Here is a 22,255-nt window from a genome sequence, read left to right on the forward strand (position 1 = left end):
GTAGCACCTGCCCGGCCTCCAGTGCCAGCCCCTAGGACAGCATGTGCAGCACACCTGGATGCCAAGCGGGACAGGGCGTACTTGTGTGTTCCCAGGACCCAGCGCTCGTTCCTTGTTCAGGGCTGCGCTGCCAGGCGGGCACAATGTGGGTTTCACAGGTGTGAGGCCAGGCAGCACAAGTGGGGCAACGCCTCCCTCCAGGGCATCTCCCAGCCCTCACCCGATGGCACCTCTCCTCCATCCTTCCTTCCTGCACTGGCTCTGTGCCCGCCCCCTTCCAAACTCCCCTCTGCGGGGCTGGGAGGTGGTGAGCCCGCTGGTGTCAGCAGGAGGGCGCCCACACTTTGTGCCACCCCTGCCCACCATGTAGCAGATCAGGTTGGATCGAATCCGCCCTGGGTGGGTCCTGGGCGTGCCCATTGGGGTTGGTGGGGCGACCCCACCTCTCCATGTCTGTAAGGACCCCGCGGAAGAGGCGACCAGGCCCCCAGACCCCCAGGCCTGACAGCCCTCAAGCCTGATGTTGCTGTGGGGGCCAGTGGAGGGACAGGGCTGGTTGATGCTCACTGTCCTCACTGGGGGGGGACAGAGGTGGAGGGGCCAGAGTGCAGGGGGGAGGGGCAGGGGCCTGAGGCCACACGCTGTCGGGGGCAGGTGAGCCCCAGCTTGCAGTTACCCTCTGAGCTACTGCAGAAGGCATGAAGATGCTGGCTGGTTTTTGTTTTTCATTTTGAAAGAATGTCACCAGTGTTGAGAACAGAGGTGCCTGTTATGGAGAAGAGGAGAGCCTGGGGGCGGGAGGGGGCGCTCAGGGAGTCAGGAAGGGGACCCTGGGGGCCAGGGAGGGAACCCTGAGGGTACAGGGGAGCCAAAGCTGGGGTGCCCTGGCGCCCCCTCGCGTCTGGCCCTCACCAGCGGGGAGGCGGCGCCATGTCCGACATTTGCATTCCAGGCCCCAGCAGGCGGAGAGCCCACGGGGAACGGGGATCCGGGGCCACAGCCCGAGCAGCGCTCCTCCGAGCTCCGACTCCAGCGGAAGCTGAGGGCCGCCACCAAGAGCATCCTCCGTCTGCAGCAGGACAAGGAGCGGCTCATGGAGGCGGGCAACCGGCTCCGCGCGGGGCTGGGGCGGCCCCGGGGTGAGTGGGTGCGGACAGGGCGAGCCGGAAGGGGGCCCAGAAGACGCGCGGGGCTGGGGCGGCCCCGGGGTGAGTGGGTGTGGACAGGGCGGGCCGGGAGGGGGCCCAGAACACAGCAGCCCTTGTAGAGTGGCCAGGGGTCCGTGACCTGGCAGAGCGTGAGAAGGCTGGCGGGTCAGCAGCAAAGCGAGGCTGCAGCGTTCCCAGGCCTTCGCCCTCCCAGATGGCCGCTGCGCGGGCCTGGGCCTGGGAATCACAGCCTCTGACTGCAGAGGAAATGGCCTTCCTGCCGACTACTCGCCCGTGGTCTGCGCAGAACCTGGGCGCACTCAGGCCTTGCTCAGGCTTTGCTCCTGCGCTTCACCGGCGAGTCTGCCTGCCCCCTCGGCCACGCGCCACCATTGCTTACCTCACTCATCCCCCTGCCCACACCCCATTTGCAGTGTGACACTGATTTCCAGAGAGCTTCAAGTTATTATCATGAGCCTTGAGTGGGGGCTGTGGGGTCTTCACCCTACTGTAGGTGTGAATGGATCTGATCCTCCACTTTCCCTGGGCCAGAAAGCTGAGGGGAGGTTGAGGGCCCAGGAGCCATGTCCACTGAGAATGTTCTAGAAGTCAGGTCCAGGCCATTTCACTCCTTTTTGGGAGGACAGTGTTCTGGTGTATCTCAAAAGAGCTAAGAGCATTTTGAAGGGACGTTGGTGGTGGGCATCTCTGCTGACCCCAGTCTTGGCTTCACTCAGGCTGTCTTTCTAAACTGCTTTTAGGCATTCGGGAACAACTCCCACCAAGGGACAGGAAAGGTCAGGAAGCTGTTCTCTACCTGTGGTCTGGGAATTCCCAGACCTGCACAGAGGACAGTAGTAAGTTTAGTGCTTGACAAGTGTGGTCTCCTGTGACTGCCAGAGTGAGCAGGGTTGGGGTGGGCTGGCATCAGGGAGAGCCCAGGGCAATGGTCACAGGCTTCCAGGAGAGCGGCGTGGACCATGGCCTGGAAAAACCAGACACAGACACGTGTCATTTGCACCGCACAAGAATTTGCTGCATGGCTGCTGTGTGCTGAAGACTCAGAATGAATCTTACCTGAGAGATTCACCTGAACGGTCTTAGAGACCGCTGTTAAATAGCAACGCTTCAGGTTCTCAATAATTGGATGAGACCTTAGGGGCCTTGTCATTCCAAGAACCTACCACCTCCCACCCCGAAAACAGAGCTCAGAGTGGGCCGAATGGCAAGTATTCCTAGAAGATGTTTGTATGTGTAAACCAAGGCAGGGTGCGGATTATCCTCCCCACTCCCTTGGGCAGCACCTGCACTCAGCTGCTCTCACCGCCTCCTTCTGTTCCAGTCGAGGGCAAAGGTGGCCTTCCCCTGGCCCATCAGAGGCACTTCTAGGCTGTTTTTCTGCTGTTTTCAAAGGAAGCCTCATTGCTTTTAAAGGCGGTGCCATCTGCCCACACTCCTTCCCTAGTCCCCTCACTCACCCTCGACAGTCACAGTGACTCCAGCAATCATGGCTCCGTTTTCCTTTTAATTCTGCTCCATTCTGTCACCTTCTAACCTGCACCTCTCCCACATCTGGACCTTGTAGCTCTTTGAATTTGGCTTCCATGTCAGGCCTGCCAGTGCTGCCAGCGCTGTGGGGCCCTCTCTCAGGTCCTGAGATCCCAGTCTCTTTGTCCCATTGCAGCCATAGCTCCCTAGCCATCTGATCCCTCATTCCAATGAGCTGCCTTTTCCCTCATTGAGGCTTCCTGAAGCTAGCTCAGTCTGTGGCCAAGTGTTTCAGTGAATCGTCTACCCACCCACCCACCTACCTATCCATTCACCCATCCATCTACGCATCTATCCATCCACCCCTCCATCCATCTGCCCATCCACCTACCCACCCATCTACCCACCCATCCACCCACCCACCTACCCATCCATCCACCCACCCAATCATCCATCTATCCTCTCATCCATCTACCTATCCGCCCACCCACCCACCCATCCTCCCAGCCATCCATGTAAAGGAGCCCCTGCTAGGTGCCAGGTGCTTCCTGCCTTCAGCCATTTTTCTGTCACCAGGCCGCAAACCTGGCTAACCCATCGTCCTCTCTCTCCACCTGCACCCTGGCTGCCTCAGTGTCAGAGAAATTCCCAAGTTCCCTGCGGTTAGGTCACAACCTTCTCTGAAGGTAGAGAGAGCAATAAACATGACAAACTTCTGTCCTTGGTGCCTGTCTTACAGGTTGACTTTTAAGGATCTTCTCATTTTCTTCCATGGTGGTTTGTCTGGGTTTTCTGCCTCTTGGGTCAGTGTTGGACGTTTATATTTCATTTGAAAGCTCCCTCCCCTCTAGACTTTAGAGGATGGCCACAGTGCAGTGTCTGGTGGTCTTATAGTTCTTGCCCTCTCCGCGGGAACTGGGCTGTTTCCCTCTCCATCCCCTAGGGCCCCTGCAGTTTGTGTGTTAGGACATCTGTCCGCCTGGGTGTGCTGTGATGCGGGATCCAGCTCTCACTGCTTCCTGCCACTGGCCATGCATTCCCTGACTCAGTTAATCCCTGCAAAACCCCAAGGAGTGAGACATGCTGACGTACATAAGATACAAAAAGTACCACCACCTGAACATCAGAAAGTCAACGATTAGCAGATTTGATCTCATTGCAGCCATACATTGCTTAATGTCCATGATATGTTCTGTGAAATAGGACATTATGTAAACACCGTATTATATACAACATTGCCTCCTAACAACACCGTTCCTCTGTCGAAAAGCCTTAAAGTCTGGCGGTGACTTGGCCCCCTTATGGATGAAGCATTCGCTTCCAGGATAAGGAGGCTTCGTTCATATTAAAAATTTGCTGGGGCAAATAACCTCCCTCCACCATTAGTTTATCTAAGGTTTCAACACGTTCTTGTGCTGCCCTCGCGTCAGCACTAAGCGTTGCTTGAAGCACTTGAACCCCCCAGAGCCAGCACTAGCCTGGACGTCGTGTCAGGGCCTGCGTTTTCTTTCAGCACCTCGAACAAGCGTGGTGCCTTAGCGGTGATCGTCAGCGGGCTGAGAGGGATTTGCTTTTGTGTTTGGTCTTCAGTCCACATCAGTATCGATTTCTCCGTATCTGATATAGGTCCCTCTCAAATTTTTGTTAGCCTTGTAGCTTTCAATGGAGCTGATCTTTTAACAGCTTGAATAATTTTTTCTTTGTTTCTGAGGGTCTTTTGACTGTCGAGTGCGACATACTTAAATTGCCAGCAATAGCATTCACTGATTTTCCACCTTCGTCTTGTTTAATAATCTTCTGTTTCACTTCCATATTGGTGCTTCTCCTTTGCCCCTTACTGCTGCTGTCACTAGCACAGGTTTTGCTACATTTGGGAACCGTGATGCACTTCATGGTAATATTTTCCAAAGAAAATTAAACACAGAGATAACACTGCAACACTCGAGACGCGCAATACACAAGATTGGCCTCGAAGCATACGCTGTTAGGCAGTGAACTTTTAACTTGCAAGTAGGGAAAGTTCGTATCCAAACAATGGTAGGAAGTACAGTGCAGTGCATCCCTAAGCCAGCAACACAGGCATCCTGACTACCAGCATGCATGCATTGCAGGGTTTTAGCTACTGTACCATTATACGCCTGGCAGCGCAGCCACTGTGTATGCAAGAGACATACGTGGGTTGTGTGCAGGAAGCTGTTGTGTTCGCTACGGCCAGTTACGTCTGCTGTGTCCTGTTCTCCCATCAGAATTTCTGAACTCTGTTATAACCTGATGGGACTACTGGGATGTATATGTAGTTGGACGTTGCCCAGATGGACATTATACGGAACATGACTGCACATTTAAAAGTCTCTAAGGAAAAGGCATCATAAACAAAGATAAGCGATCAGTAACAGACTGGGAAAGATGTTTGAGCACATTTGGCAGATAAAAGGAATTAACACCCGGTCACAGAAAGTGAGGCCCGGATGGCGAGTGCCAAAGAGACTTGCGCGCCTGACAAAGGAGCCCTTGCAGCCCCAGGCCCAGGAGAGCAGTGAAGTTGACCGCATGCGAGGCTGTTTGGTGTCGAGGAGTACATGGGGACACACCACACGTTGTTGGCTGGAACCTTAACTGGTGAAGCCTTGGGGGGTGGTTTGAATGAATCTTTCAAAGTTTAAATGCTTATGGTACCCTTGAATCAGCAGTTCCTCCCTGGAAATCTATTTAAAATTAGTCACGCCAACATGAGAAGATGTGCAGGGATGTTCTCAGCAGCACTTTTGTCACAGTAAAAACACCTGGGAATGGTCTGGACGCCCGGCATCAGGTTGCAGCTGCCAGCGGGAACCGTTGCCAGGGATGCCCCTCCAACTAGTTACGGTGTTGGCTGGCTTCTCCCTCAGGTCCCTGTGGGCTGACGCTTCTGCTAATGGCCATGAAGATCTCGGGGCGATGCCTCCTGACTACAGGAGCTCCCAGGTGCTCATTCTCACTTTCTGTGTCACACATTTCTGGAACAGACTGCGTGTGGACCACCCCGTGGACACGTCTGTGAGGCACTGGGCTGGACGGTCTCCACAGGAGAGGAGCAAGTTGCAGAAGAGCGTGTTTACAGAAGCAAACACACCAAAGTGCAGTGGGGGTGTGGGGGGGGTGTATGTGTGAGTGTGCGTGAGTTTATGTGTGTGTGTGTGGGTGTATGTGCTTATGGTGTGTGCACGTGTGACCGAGTGTGTCCACGTGCTTGTGCATGTGTGGATGCATGCTAGTGTGTGTGCGTGCCTGTGGGGTATGCACGCTTGTGAGTGTTTCAGACTGAGTACATGGGTATGTGTGAGAGAGTGTGAGTACACGGGTACGCGTGAGAGACTGAGTACACGGGTACGCATGAGAGACTGAGTACACGGGTATGTGTGAGAGACTGTGAGTACACGGGTATGTGTGAGAGACTGAAGTTGAGCACGTGTGTGCGCTGGGAGGAAGCGTGTCAGTCTCTCGGCAGTTTGGGAAGAAAAGTCAGAGGGGCTTGGGGCTCTGCTCTGTGTACTTACTTAGGACTTGTAAACACACAAACCCGGGACATTTGCTTTCTTTTGGGAAGGCCATCGTTCCTCAAAACCACATGGTTTTCAAATTTCTGCTCTCCAAGGTAAATGTGCAGCTGAGAAGGTGAAGGCTTTAGCAAGACTGGTCTGTCTGCATTTTTTTTACCAAGATTATTCATCTAGTTCATAAACTGGTGGCTTCAGTTGTTAAGTAGTGTACATTGGCATGCTGTGACCAAAATGTGCTGTCATTGTTCAGTAAGATGAAGAAGGTGAGAACTTTCTGTGCCACCTGAGGGCTGGCCCAGGCTACCTGGCCCCCAGCCTAGGGACTCATGTCTGCCTGCCTTGGGCTATTTCTGTTCTTGGCAGGAGCCCACGCTCACAGTCAGGCCTGAGAGGCCTCTCACCTACGTGATCCCTCCCCGTCCAGGCCTGATTACACAGCCTCTGCTGACCCCTGGCCCTCCTCCTAGAGCGACACCTTAGCTCTGTTGACCGTGAGGTGAGCAGTGGAAGCCACCTTGGCCCCTAGGCCCGCCACCTCGCTCACAGCAGACAAGTGACCCTGGCGTGAGAACTGTGGCCCTGAGCTGGGCTATTGGGAGCCCTGCCCACCACTCTCCCTGTGGTGGACAGAGGGCGCAACCCAGCATGAGTCCCACCACCCCCTCAGACTCAGCTGTCCCTGTCTGCTCCCTACCGCAACCCACCCCTGCGAATTCTGCCTTTTCCAGAAATCAGGACCCCTGGGCACTTCACAAGCTTCATCGTGAATCCGGACATTTAAAACATGCCTTTACGTTTCTGGTTGCAAAAGGAGGCTTGCTCGTTATAAACATGGAAATCAAGAAAGCAGAAACAACTAACTAGAGATCATTCACCTTTAGGTGGAAATGCCAGGAGCCTGTCTGTCCATCTGTCCATCAGCATGTACATGTTCGTGCAGAGACACGCCCACACGTAGACCCCCCCCACACACAGGGGCACACTCACGCCCATATGGCCACAGATACGCGCACAGGCACGGGCAAACGTCCTCATGGATCAGGGCACTTGTAGCCTGTTGAGGTCCCTGCCCAGCACTGATTCTCCCAGGAGATTACATGTGAAGGCATCACTGGTTGGTTGGTTGTCCAGCTGATGGGCAGTGCATGACCACCAGGGCTCACAGGTCTCCAAAAAGACATTTGAAATTGCGAGGGGTTTACAAAATCCTCCTCTAGGGAGGTTGCATGGATTCCCGTTCTTAATAGTAAATAAAAGTACCTGTGTGACCAGAGCCTCACAGAAGCTAAACGTTCATTTTAAAAGTAGTTCCTGCCAGTCTAGACAGGGAAGGGTACTCTGTTGCTTTCATTTGTATTTCTTTAAATTTTTGTGTGTTTATCAGCCGTTGTGATTTGTCATCATGTCTTTTACTCCATTTTCCTGCTGAATTGTTTGTGGGTTTTTTTTTCCCTCAGTGATTTTTAAAAGTTCTTTGTGTGTTAGGAATGTTAGCCATTTGTCAAATACATTGTGTATTTTTCCCAGGTTTTTATTTTTTATGGCGTTTTTTTTTTAGCAGTTTTATTGAGATTTACACACTGTGCAATTCTTCAATTTAAGTTGTACAATTCAGTGGTTTTAGCATATTCACAGAGCTGTGCAACCATCACCCCAGTCAACTTTACAACATTTTCATCACCCCAAAAAGATAATCCCATACCCAGAATCAGCCACTCCCTCCCCTCCCTTCTTCCAGCCTCTGCCAACCACCAGTCTATCTTCTATCTCTATGGATCTGCCTAGTCTGGACGTTTCATATAAATCGGAGCATAAAATACGTGTCCTTTTGTGTCTAGCTTCTTTCACTCAGCATGTGCTCAAGGTTCATCTGTGTTTCAGCATGTGTCACAACTTCACTCTTTTTTGTGGCTGATTAGTATTCTGTTGTAGGACTGACCACTGTTTGTGCATCCATTTATCAGTTGATGGCCATTTAGATTATTTCTGCCTTTTGACGTTTACGACAAATGCTGCTGTTCGTGTGGACACGTTTTCACTTTTCTAGGGCATCTACCTAGAAGCGGAATGGCTGAGTCATATGGTAACTCTGTTCATTCACTTGAGGAACCGCCAGACTCTTCCACAGTGGCTGCGCCATCCGACATTCCTGTCAGCAGTATCAGAGGGTTCCAGTTCCTCCACTTCTGCGCAACACTGGTTTTTGTCTTTCTGATTCGAGCAGTCCTAGTGGGTGTGACATGTTTGTGGTGTTTTTGCCCAACAAAGTTTTAATTCATGGTTTTTTGATTTTGTGTAATGTTTTCCACTTCAAAATTATGAAAAATACTTAATCATGTCTACTAGTACTTCTATGATTTTATTTATTTATGTTTACATTTAAATCTTTGATCCATCTAGAAATGATTTTGTAAAAGAAGAACAAACTTGGAATCTAGCTTTATGTTTTCTGTATGTTAGTCAGTTGACCCATATTGTTGATTAGCACCTGTGGGTAAAGAGTAAAGTATCAATTTGTGTTTAGTTATAAATTATTATATACATATTTTAAATCCTATTGTGGAAATATATTAATTTGGAAGTAATAATTTTAGTTCACATTTTATCAAACAATTTATTGGAACGTCACAGGCTGGTTTCTTGGCACTGAAAAGAACCACTTCGGAGTCACCTAGCTCTGTTCTGGAGTGGGGGGGTCCCCTGCCCCCCATGCCCTGGATGCCCCCCGCTCTTGGGTCCCCCCAGCTCCCTGGACTCCCAAGCCCCCCTCTGAGCCCCTGGCCTCCTCCCAGCTCCAGTCTTTGACCCCACACTCACCCCAAGTGCGTGTCTGCAGAGCAGTGGCCTGGGACACAGATGAATTCACCATCTGCTGTTCTGTCTGTAAAGGAATCGTGCGCCGTAAAATCCGGCACTCTGTGCTGTGGGTGTCTGGAGACCTCTGTGCCCAGGAATGGTGGCTGTTCTGTTGAATTGCAGAGCCTCATTCTCACCCATCTGCCTGGAGTCACGCAGAGGGTGATGGCTGCACACTGCGCTGCCCTCCACAGACAGTGCCTCTTTGTTTACACTGAGGCCTTCGAGAAGGCGTGGTCACGTGACTTTATTTGGGTCAGGTACGAGGCCGCTCCTTCCTTTCCAAGAGAGCATCTGGGGAGAAGGTAGATGCCCTATATCCAGGTATCGGTGTCTCTGCTTTGGCAGTTCTCTCAGGAAAGATCTGTAGGCAGTAAAGCTCTGTCCTCACATGTCAAAATTATTTTTATTTTGACCACCTTTCTGAAGGATGGCTTAGCTGGAAATAGAACTCCGTGTTGGTATTTTCTTACAATTCTCTTTAAAGGTAATGTTCCATTGTCCAGAGAAGCAGCTGTAGCCTGGCCTTCATGCCTCTGTGGGGGGCCTGTCTTTTCCAAACTCTGGCAGCTTCTAAGCTTTTTCTCTTAATCTCTTGTTTACCATCTGTGTCTAAGTGGGGATTTGCTTCATCCTGCTCAGGAACCACTGTGTTTTTAGATCTTCGGACTTGTGTTTTCTTGTTTTTCCATCCTTGAAAATCTTCAGCCGTGATTTCATCACACACTCCCTCCTCCATCTCCTTCTGTCCCTCAGGAGGTCTTATCAGACATGTCAGACGTGCCTCTCGACGTGTGTGAAGGGCTCCCCCTGCTTCCGTCCGGGAGGCTTCCTCAGAGGCCGCTCTGACAGGTGGATTCCCGTGTCTGCCCGTTTTTCTGTCTTGACCAGAAGGTTCCGTGTCATCTTTCTTCATTGTTTTCCTTGGGCTTATTTTATTGTTCTCTTCTTGATTTCTTAAACTGAGTGTTTAACATTTATTTTTTATTTATTTAGAATTGCATTTCTTAAGGTGTGAATTTTCCTTAGAGTATAGTTTTAGCCATGTCCCAGATGTTTTGAAGTATAGTATTATATTTATATATTATATAAGGAGCCCTGGTGGCAAACGGTTAAGTGCTCGGCTGCTAACCAAAAGGTTGGCGATCCGAACCCATCCATCAGCTCCGAGGAAGAAAGATCTGGCAATCTGCTCCCATAAAGGTTACAGCCTAGGAAACCCTCTGGGGCAGTTCTACTCTGTTCTATGAGTTCCCTGTGAATCAGAATTGACCGGATGGCACCCAACAACAACATTAAAAAACCCATTGCCATGCAGTCCATTCAGACTCATAGCGACCCTACAGGACAGAGCAGAACTGCCCCATAGGGTTTCCAAGGAGAGCCGCGTGAACTTTGAACTTTGAACTGCCAACCTTTTGGTTAGCAGCTGTAGCCCTTAACCACTACGCCACCAGGGTTTCTGTCAATAACATTATCTGTTATAGTTTCCAGAAATTCTGCCTTTGTGGGCTCAATTTTTCTATCTCATCCAAGAGTTGTGTAGGAGAGAGTTTTAAAATTTCTTTGATTATTTTTTAAACATTTTTTTGTTTATACTTTCGATTCCTATGTCTAGTTTTGACTGCAGGAGGGTCAGAGAATGTGGCCTGTACTTCCTTAGCTCTTGTCAGTGCTTCCTGCAGTCTTGAAAAGAAGATGTGGTTCCTTCTGTTTGCAGGGTACAGAATTTAATGTAGACCCCCTAAAGCAACTGAAATCAATACACTTATCAACATTCTTCCTAAACTTACTTATACTCCTGAGGATCACGATTTCCGTGTTGCAGTCTTCCACGACTCTGATGTTTCCTTCTTCTCCCCTGTTCCTCATTGTATTCTGTGTTAATGCTCGTCCCTTGGAGCAGAAAACTCACGACAGTGGTGGCCACTGCAGCTCCAGTCACCTGTGTCCTTCCTGACCTCCCCTTGCGTTTACTCATGTCTCTTTAAGTATGTGTGAAAAGGTAATTTTCAGAAAAAGGTAAAATCAGGACTCTAAACCAGGTAGAAAAATGAGTGCATGTTAAAGGTTTTCTTCTGTTTATTAAGCAATGAGGGAACCAAGCGGGTGTTATAAGCAGTTCAAAGGAAAAGTCAAAAAGCACACGTTTATCCAGAGCAAAGGAGTGAGTTCAATTGGAGGCAAAACGGGCTCTTCCAAAGGGGAAGGAGGTCAGTCCAGACCCCACAGGACTGAGGCCTAGTTTGCAAGTCTGTCAACAAACAGCAAGACAAAGAGCAGCCCCCAGATAACCAGGACAATGCATCCTTTCCCTTGATGCTCCAGGGGCTTTCTACAGTCTCCCTGCTTTGATAAAAATAATCTCTTCCACAGCATTCATCACAATAGCCAAAAAATGGAAGCCACCTGAATGTTTGTGGATGGATGAATGGATAAAGAAAACATGGAGTATTATTCAGCCACAGAGAAAGTCCTGATACATGCCACAATATGGATAAACCTTGCGCACATGCCGAGTGAAAGAAGTTGGTCACAAAAGGACAAATATTGTACGACCCTGCGCATATGATGAAATAATAGGCAAGCATACAGGATCAGAGTTTACTCGTGGTTCCTGGGGAGAGAAGAGGAAAGGGGGACTCACTGCTCAGGGGACACTGAGCTTCTATTAAGGGTTTGTTTGTTTTTTAATAATAATCTCAAAGAAAGATTCTGCTTGATTGCAAAGCAAGGCCAGTCTCAGGGGACCTGGCCCAGGTAGAGCCTGGCATTCTCAAGTCTGCTTTGCTGGAAGTGCTCCTGAGGAATCTCAGACCAGACTTCCGAAAGTCTTTGATCTGTTGTGCGAAGGCTGTAAAGTCAAGCCAAGGTCTCATCAGATTTCTCCTGCGGTAAAAAAAAATATAAATCTGAGCAAAATCTTTTTCCTCCAAGATACCCTAAGGTTCCTGGCCCATGTAAGGCTGGGGACCTGTAAGCCAGGTACCAGGCACTCCATTAAGTCAACGGTAGTCCTTAGATGTGACTGTTCTTGTCTCATTAAAGGCTGTCATTCTGGAATCTGACCTTCCAGGAGGGCCCTGGTTACAGTCTGTCTTGATAAAAACAAAGGCAGACTCTTACTGAACCTATGCAGATAACTATTACCCTGAAAATCAGAACACTCCAGAAGAGTTTCTGAATTCTGGGGGGGTCAGGTGAGGAGAATCAGAGATTGATCAGTTACACATATGTCTTTTTCTTTCACAAAAGCAGAGCCACTGAATTGTGTGTGACAGATCACTTAAGGAGAGAAAGAGCTTACTTCTGTGTCTGGAATGGTCCCTGAGTGGCACACATGGCTTGCGGACTACCAGTGGAATGGTTGCAGGTTTGAACCCATCCAGCGGGGCCTTGGAAGACAGGCCTGGTGATCTGCTTCCCTGAAAATCACAGCCATTGAAAACTCTCTAGGGCACAGTTTTACTCTGTAACACATGGGGTTGCCACGAGTCAGAATCGACTCAGAATCGCTTTTGGTTTTTGGTTTGGGGTATGCCTGGAAAGTAAAACATTAAAAAATCGACAGTATTCCAAACAAAAGCTACAATCACCCTCACCCAGTCCACTGGACCTCTGGTTTGCAGTCTCGAGAACCCACCTGCTTCTCCTTGAACATTCTGGAAATCCTTACTTGACACGGGCTCAGTCTCAGAGTTGAAGCCACGCTGCCTGTGCCCAGGGTTCTGGCATAGTTGTCCCCCCTCCCCCCCGCCGGGCTCTGAGAGGGTCCACTGCTGAGGATGGTCCCCTGCTGAGGCCGATCCAGGGCTGAGGACGGGTCCCCTGCTAAGGACGGGTCACAGCTGAGGACAGTCCCCTACTGAGGACAGGTCCATTGCTGAGGATGGTCCACTGCTGAGGCTGGTCCCCTGCTAAGGATGGTTCACTGCTGAGGACGGTCCATTGCTGAGGACGAGTCACCTGCTGAGGACGGGTCTCTGGCCTTTTGTGATGGCAGAGCCTTCAGGGATGAGCTGGAGTAAACCAGAAGAGGTACCTGTAGATGACAAAAGACTTAAAGTGGTGGTGGTTGACTTCTTACTGACAGTTCACAAGTGAAAGGCCTGATTGGAGTCCCCAGCTGGAATACTGCAACTGAGGAGCTAGGTTTGTTGCCTCTGTGGCATGCGAAACAGCTAACCTGAAGAAAAGTTTTAGACAAAACGTCAAAGGAAACAGTTATTGTATCTGGTTTATAAAAATGGATAAACGTAATTTTTACAGAGGACAAAAAAAGTGTCTGGATATAACATAAAATAGTCCTGAATCTCAGGTGGAGAATCTGAAGTCTGGAGCAAGCCCTGAGCATCTGCAAGTTAATGAAACTCCTTTGGTGGGAGGTGTGAAGCCCAGCCACAAACCCCTGCCTAGGAGCCACCAGCTTCAAATCAAAGGAGCAAGGTCCCAGCCGAGTTCACCTTTAAAAAGATAGCTGAGTTATGAGGGATTGCGATACAGTTTTCTGATAACACCAGGCGCAAAGGCCCCAGGGCTGAACAGAAGCACCTCTCGGCAACAAGGGCCCTGAGAGACCTCCAGGGACTTCCCGTGCTGCCAGCGATTTCCGGGTACCTCACAGGAACTCACCCCTTGCCCCTCACCCAGGCAGATATCGCTGAGGGGAGGCGAGCCTCTCTTCTCCGGTGGCAGCGCTTCCCGTGAAACTCATCGATATACCACATCCAATAAACCTAATTATTCCTGTCCCTCTCTTTTTACTACGGTGGAAAAACAAATGTTTTTGATTTTCCAGGGTCTTCTGGGAAATCTCAAAGATATTTTTAGATATAAGAAATATCCTACAAGTTTGCTTAATTTTCCTTTAGGATTAAATTTTGGGGAGAAAAAATTCATAAATTGTCAGGAGATTTGAGCACTTCAGATAGGATGCCGGGTGCCTGAGAAGCAATACTTGTTTGCCCAGGTGAAAGTGACAATAAAACATTTAAAAACAGGTTTTTGGGGTGGGGCCAAGATGGCGGAATAGACAGATGCTTCTGTCGAGCCCTCTTTACAACAAAGACCCGAAGAAACAAGTGAAACGAGTATATTTGTGAAAAGCTGGGAGCGGCGGCGGTAGCAGTGGCAGCAGGCTGGTCCTAGCTTTGGGCCGCAGTTTCCTCAGGGAGAAGCAGCCAGCCACACAGCCCACTCGCACCTCCGGAACCTGAGGAGAACGGTGCTCTCTGCAAAAGCTAAGTGCTTGCGTATATTTCACCGTGCCCGCCCCCCACCCCCAAGCCGGCTTCAGCGGCTGAGTCCCTGGGCCTGAGATAGACCCTGGTGAGCACTTAGAGCTGTCCTCCCGGCCTTGGAGAAGGAAAAAATTTGCAACTGGGGAGAAAAGATAATTTGCTAGCTCCATTAGCTGGGGGAGCTCAGGACAGAAGCGGCACCTGTCCAGGCATAAACCATCCATGGACCTTGAACACCTTTCCCTTCTGCATGGACCTGCGTGGGCCTGTTTCAGGAGAATAGGCCCTTGTTGGCAAACTCCAACCATTTCAGCTGTGCGGTGGAGAGGTGGGTGTTTGACGTTTGACGTTGCTTTGCCTATTAAACAAGGTCCTCACCTACCCACAACAGGGACCTAAGGACTGGTAGCTCCATTCAGGTCACCCAGCCACCCGCAACAGGGGTCCAGAGATAACTGGTACCTCCCAGTCCTTAAAACAAAAACTTTGGGTGCCCACGGTCCCTCTGCAGAACCCACCCACCAGCACACTCTAGGGAACAGAGATGCGTTTTCCTCAGAGACACTTGGGGGTCAGTTCCCAGCCCCCTGCTTTGTTCAGAGCATGACCCCCTGCTGCTATCAGATACCGGTATATACGCCAATCACTCCTGCCCCTCTAAGACTGTAGGACAGAGCCTGTACCACAGACTTGATATCAGCTACCTGGAAACCTGAGCTGAATTCATACAAGAAAACTGAATGGACTCCTAGACTGATATACCTGAGAACAGATCTAGCCAGCTGGGGAAAGGACACCAGAGCTCCAAAGGCGAAAATAATCAAGCTAGCTCACTCAAGCAACCCATAGGGGTACACCAAAACAAAACAAAGCAAGCAGCTACGACACAGTAAGCAAGCATAAACTCATACAATAACTTATACATGGCTCAGAGACAACAGTCAGTATCAAGTCACGTAAGGAAACAGGCCATGATCACCTCAACAGGCTCTCAAAACAAAGTATCCAGGGATCTTCTAGATGCAGGTGCATTCCGGGAATTACCAGATGCAGAATACAAAACTTTAATATACAGAACCCTTCAAGACATCAGGAAGGAAATGAAGCAATATGCAGAACAAGCCAAGGAACACAGAGATAAAGCAACTGGAGAAATTAGAAAGATTATTCAGGAACATAATGAAAAGTTGAATAAGCTGGAAAAATCCATAGACAGACAGCAATCAGAAATTCAGAAGATTAACAATAAAATTACAGAATTAGATAACTCAATAGAAAGTCACAGGAGCAGAATTGAGCAAGTAGAAGCTAGAATTTCTGAACTCGAAGATAAATCACTTGGCACTAAAATATTTGAAGAAAAATCAGATAAAAGAATTAAAAAAAAATGAAGAAACCTTAAGAATCATGTGGGTCTCTATCAAGAGAAATAACCTACGAGTGATTGGAGTACCAGAACAGGGAGGGATAACAGAAAATACAGAGAAAGTTGTTGAGGATTTGTTGGCAGAAAACTTCCCTGATATTGTGAAAGATGAGAGGATATCTATCCAGGGTGCTCATCGAACTCCACATAAGGTAGATCTTAAAAGAAACTCACCAAGACATATTATAATCAACCTTGCCAAAACCAAAGATAAAAAGACAGTTATAAGAGCAGCGAGGGTTAAAAGAAAAGTCACCTACAAAGGAGAGCCAATAAGAATAAGCTCGGACTACTTGGCAGAAACCATGCAGGCAAGAAGGCAATGGGATGACATATTTAAAAAATTGAAGGAAAAAAATTGTCTGCCAAGAATCATATATCCATCAAAACTGTCTCTTAAACATGAAGGTGAAATTAAGACATTTCCAGATAAACACAAGTTCAGGGAATTTGTAAAACCCAAACCAAAACTACAAGAAATACTAAAGGGAGTTCTTTGGTTAGAAAATCAATAATATCAGGTATCAACCCAAGACTAGAACACTGGGCAGAGCAACCAGAAGTCAACCCAGACAGGGAAATCCAAAAAAACAAAGCAAGATTAAAAAAAAAAAGGCCCAACACAGGGTAATGGCGATGTTATTATACAAAAGAAGACAACGTTAGAATAATAGAGAGGGACTAAGAAATGTAATCATACACCTTCCATATGGAGAGGAAGATACGGCGATACAAAGAAATAAAAGTTAGTTTTAAATTCAGAAAAACAGGGGTGAATAATAAGGTAACCACAAAGGAGACAAACTATCCTACTTATCAAAATAAAATACAAGAGAAAAATACGGACTCAGTAGAAAAAAAATCAATGGCAACGAATATGAGGAAAGGACAATATATAAAGAAAATCTACTCAGCACATAAAATCAAGTGGGAAAAAGAAACTGTCAACACACAAAAAAAGACATCAAAATGATAGCACTAAATTCATACCTATCCATAATTACCCTGAATGTAAATGAACTAAATGCACCAATAAAGACACAGAGAGTGGCAGAATGCATTAAAAAACAAGATCCGTCTATATGCTGCCTACAAGAGACACACCTTAGACTTAGAGACACAAACAAACTAAAACTCAAAGGATGGAAAAAATATATCAAGCAAACAACAATCAAAAAAGAGCAGGAGTGGCAATATTAATTTCTGACAAAATAGACTTTAAAGTTAAATCCATCAGAAAGGATAAAGAAGGACACTATATAATGATTAAAGGGATAAAACACCAAGAAGATATAACCATATTAAATATTTATGCACCCAGTGACAGGGCTGCAAGATACATAAAACAAACTCTATCTGCATTGAAAAGTGAGATAGGCAGCTCCACAATTATAGTAGGAGACTTCAACACACCACTCTCGGTGAAGGACAGGACATCCAGAAAGAAACTCAGTAAAGACACGGAAGATCTAAATGCCACAGTCAACCAACTTGACCTCATAGACATATACAGAACACTCCACCCAACAGCAGCCAAGTATACTTTCTTTTCCAGTGCACATGGAACATTCTCTAGAATAGGCCACATATTAGGCCATAAAGCAAGCCTTAGCAGAATACAAAACATTGAAATATTACAAAGCATCTTCTCTGACCATAAGGCCATAAAAGTGGAAATCAGTAACAGAAAAAGCAGGGAAAAGAAATCAAACACTTGGAAACTGACCAATACCCTGCTCAAAAAAGACTGGATTATAGAAGACATTTAGGGTGGAATAAAGAAATTCAGAGAATCCAGTGAGAATGAAAACACTTCCTATCAGAACTTTTGGGACACAGCAAAAGTGGTGCTCAGAGGCCAATTTATATCAATAAACGCACACATACAAAAAGAAGAAAGGGCCAAAATCAAAGAAGTATCGCTACAACTTGAAAAAATAGAGAGCAACAAAAGAAACCCACAGGCACCAGAAGAAAACAAATAATAAAAATTAGAGAAGAACTAAATGAAACAGAAAACAGAAAAACAACTGAAAGAATTAACAAGACCAAAACCTGTTTTTTTAAAAAACTCAACAAAATTGATAAACCGTTGGCCCAACTGACAAAAGAAAAACAGGAGAGGAAGCAAATAACCCGAATAAGAAATGAGATGGGCGATTTTACAATAGATGCAACTGAAATTAAAAGAATTGTATCAGATTACTATGAAAAACTATACTCAAAAAATCTGAAAACCTAGAAGAAATGGAAGAATTCCTAGAACCACACTACCTACCTAAACTAACACAAACAGAGGTAGAACAACTAAATAGACCCCTAACAAAAGAAGAGATTGAAAAGGTAATCAAAAAACTCCCAACAAAAAAAAGCCCCGGCCCAGATGGCTTCACTGCAGAGTTCTACCAAACTTTCAGAGAAGAGTTAACACTACTACTACTAAAGGTATTTCAGAGCATAGGAAAGGATGGAATACTACCAATCTCATTCTATGAAGCCAGCATATCCCTGATACCAAAACCAGGTAAAGACACCACAAGAAAAGAAAATTATAGACCTACATCCCTCATGAAGGTAGATGCAAAAATCCTCAACAAAATTCTAGCCAATAGAATTCAACAACATATCAAAAAAATAATTCACCATGACCAAGTGGGATTCATACCAGGTATGCAGGGATGGTTCAACATTAGCAAAACAATTAATGTGATCCACCACATAAATAAAACAAAAGACAAGAATCACATAATTTTATCAATTGATGCAGAAAAGGCATTTGACAAAGTTCAACACTCATTCATGATAAAAACTCTCAGCAAAATAGGAATAGAAGGAAAATTTCTCAACATAAGAAAGGGCATTTATACAAAGCCAACAGCCAACATCACCCTAAATGGAGAGAGCCTGAAAACACTACCATTGCGATTGGGAACCAGACAAGGATGCCCTTTACCACCACTCTTATTCAACATTGTGCTGGAAGTCCTAGCCAGAGCAATTAGGCTAGATAAAGAAAGAAAGGGCATCCAGATTAGCTAGGAAGAGGTAAAAATACCTCTATTTGCAGATGACATGATCTTATACACAGAAAACCCTAAGGAATCCTCCAGAAAACTACTGAAACTAATAGAAGAGTTCAGCAGAGTATCGGGATACAAGATAAACATACAAAAACCAGTTGGATTCCTCTACACCAACAGAAGGAACATCGAAGAGGAAATCACCAAATCAATGCCATTTACAGTAGCCCCCCAGAAGATAAAATACTTAGGAATAAATCTTAGCAGAGATGTAAAAGACTTATACAAAGAAAAGTACAGTACACTTCTGCAAGAAACCAAAAGAGACTGACATAAGTGGAAGAACATACCTTGGTCATGGATAGGAAGACTTAACATTATAAAAATGTCTATTCTACCAAAAGCGATCTGTACATTTAATGCAATTCCAATCCAAATCCCAAGGACATTCTTTAATGAGATGGAGAAACAAATCACCAATTTCATATGGAAGGGAAAGAGGCCCCGGATAAATAAGGCATTACTAAAAAGAAGAACAAAGTGGGAGGCCTTACTTTACCCGATTTTAGAACCTATTATACTGTCACAGTAGTCAAAACAGCCTGGTACTGGTACAACAACAGATAAACATGGACCAATGGAACAGAATTGAGAATCCAGACATAAATCCACCCACATATGAGCAGTTGATATTTGACAAAGGCCCTAAAACAGTTAAATGGGGAAAAGACAGTCTTTTTAACAAATGCTGCTGGCATTACTGAATATCCATCTGCAAAAAAATGAAAAAAGACCCATACCTCACTCCATGCACAAAAACAAACTCAAAGTGGATCAAAGACCTAAATATAAAATCTAAAACGATAAAGATCATGGAAGAGAAAATAGGGACAACGTTAGGATCCCTAATACACGGCATAAACAGTATACAAAACATTATAAAGAACATAGAAGAAAAACTAGATAACTTGGAGCTCCTAAAAATCAAACGCTTATGCTTATCCAAAGATTTCACCAAAAGAGTAAAAAGGCTACCTACAGACTGGGAAAAAGTTTTTAGCTATGACATTTCTGATCAGTGCCTGATCTCTAAAATCTACATAATACTGCAAAAACTCAACTGCAAAAAGACAAATAACCCAATTAAAAAATGGGCAAAAGATATGAATAGACACTTCACTAAAGAAGACATTCAGGTAGCTAACAGATATATGAGGAAATGTTCACGATCATTAGCCACTAGAGAAATGCAGATCAAAACTACAATGAGATTTCATCTCATTCCAACAAGGCTGGCATTAATCCAAAAAACACAAAATAATAAATGTTGGAGAGGCTGTGGAGAGATTGGAACACTTCTACACTGCTGGTGGGAATGTCAAATGGTACAACCACTTTGGAAATCGATTTGGCGCTTCCTTAAAAAGTTACAGATAGAACTACCATACGCTCCAGCAATCCCACTCCTTGGAATATATCCTAGAGAAATAAGAGCCTTTACACGAACGGATATATGCACACCCATGTTTATTGCAGCACTGTTTACAATAGCAAAAACATGGAAGCCACCAAGGTGCCCATCAACGGATGAATGGATAAATAAATTATGGTATATTCACACAATGGAATACTACCCATTGATAAAGAACAGTGAGGAATCTGTGAAACATTTCATAACATGGAGGAACCTGGAAGGCATTATGCTGAGTGAAATTAGTCAGTTGCAAAAGGACAAATATTGTATAAGACCACTATTATAAGAACTTGAGAAATAGTTTAAACTGAGAAGAAAACATTCTTTTGTGGTTATGTGAGGGGGGAGGGAGGGGGTGGGAGAGGGCTATTCACTAATTAGATAGTAGTTAAGAACGACTTTAGGTGAAGGGAAAGATAGCACACAATACAGGGGAGGTCACCACAATTGGACTAAACCAAAAGCAAAGAAGTTTCCTGAATAAACTGAATGCTTCAAAGGCCAGCGTAGCAGGGACAGGGGTCTGGGGGCCGTGGTTTCAGGGGACATCTAAGTCAATTGGCATAATAAAATCTATTAACAAAACATTCTGCATCCCACTTTGAAGAGTGGCGTCTGGGGTCCCCAACGCTAGCAAGCAGCCATCTAAGATGCATCAATTGGTCCCAACCCACCTGGATCAAAGGAGAATGAAGAACACCAAGGACACAAGGTGATTATGAGCCCAAGAGACGGAAAGGGCCACATGAACCAGTTACTACATCATCCTGAGACCAGAAGAACTAGATGGTGCCTGGCTACAACCGATGACTGCCCTGACGGGGAACACAACAGAGAACCCCTGAGGGAGCAGGAGAGCAGTGGGATGCAGACCCCAAATTCTCATAAGACGAGACTTAATCTTCTGACTGAGACTAGAAGGACCCTGGTGGTCATGGCCCCCAGACCTTCTGTTGGCCCAGGACAGGAACCATTCCTGAAGCCAACCCTTCAGACATGGATTGGACTGGACAATGGGTTGGAAAGGGATGCTGGTGAGCAGTGAGCTTCTTGGATCAGGTGGACACTTGAGATTATGTTGGCATCTCCTGCCTGGAGGGGAGATGAGAGGGTGGAGGGGGTTAGAAGCTGGCGAAAAGGACACGAAAAGAGAGAGTGGAGGGAGAGAGCAGGCTGTCTCATCAGGGGGAGAGTAATTGGGAGTGTGTAGCAAGGTGTATATGGGTTTTTGTGTGAGGACTGACTTGATTTGTAAACTTTCACTTAAAGCACAATAAAAATTATTTTAAAAAAATATTTAAAAACAAAAATATTTAAAAGCAGATGGTAACTCAACTGTAAAGAACCTGAGCTTTTTCTTAAGCAAGGAAACGTTTTTTTTTAAATAATCAAGACATAATAAAGCCAGTATAAAGCACAGAAAATTATTATTCTGGTAAGACAGAATCTTTGCTGTCTGGGCAGAGCCCACAGAAGGTGAAGAATAATTTTTCTTATTCTAGGCTAAGGCATAAATAGTAAACCAGGGAAGGAAACCTATTGAAATAGAGCAAATTTGGCCAAGGTGTTAACACATTTCATAGCTTTTTCAATTTAGGTGTTATAAACCAAGAAAAAGAATGTCAAAATACTCCGTAGAAGAGAAGGTGGCAGACGTTGTCTTGCTTGCTTTGGACACGTCATCAGGAAAGACCATAGCTAGGAAAGGACATCACTTTCGGGAAAGTAGAGGTTCAGCCAAAATGAACGAAAGCTCCCATGAGATGGAGTGACATGATGGTTGTAACAATGGGCTCAGAAATACCAAAGACTGGGAGGATGGTGCAGGACTGGGCAGCATTTTGTTCTGAAGTACAAAAGGCCACCGTGAGCTGGAGCTGATTCAACGGCAGCTAGCCACAGCTAAGATGCTAACCACACAGTATAGTCATTGTTGCCACCTTCAAATGAACTGATAAAAAAGCTTTTAAAAGATTTCTGTTTCAACTTCCAGTTCAGTAAATATCAATAATTATAACACATACACACAGGTATGCAAAAAAAAAAAACCTTTTGGTGTCCTTA

At 46.2% G+C, this 22,255-nt stretch overlaps 1 protein-coding gene across 7 annotated transcripts in view; it reads left to right on the forward strand.

Annotated features, from left to right (window-relative positions):
* Positions 1-22,255, forward strand: part of FASN (fatty acid synthase) — a 132,780-nt gene that overhangs the window by 49,302 nt on the left and 61,223 nt on the right. For 4 of the 7 annotated variants that reach the window (XM_064270470.1, XM_064270476.1, XM_064270475.1 and 1 more), the window contains one exon: positions 953-1,139. In XM_064270470.1, coding sequence (XP_064126540.1) covers positions 953-1,139 — 187 coding nt within the window. Of the gene's footprint in view, positions 1-952; positions 1,140-8,222; positions 11,709-12,289; positions 20,272-22,255 lie in introns of those variants that run through there. The other 3 variants (XR_010318257.1, XM_064270477.1, XM_064270478.1) reach the window with 3 other exon arrangements.

The sequence above is a fragment of the Loxodonta africana genome, chromosome 18 (genome assembly GCF_030014295.1).
Source record: "Loxodonta africana isolate mLoxAfr1 chromosome 18, mLoxAfr1.hap2, whole genome shotgun sequence".
NCBI lineage: Eukaryota > Metazoa > Chordata > Mammalia > Proboscidea > Elephantidae > Loxodonta > Loxodonta africana.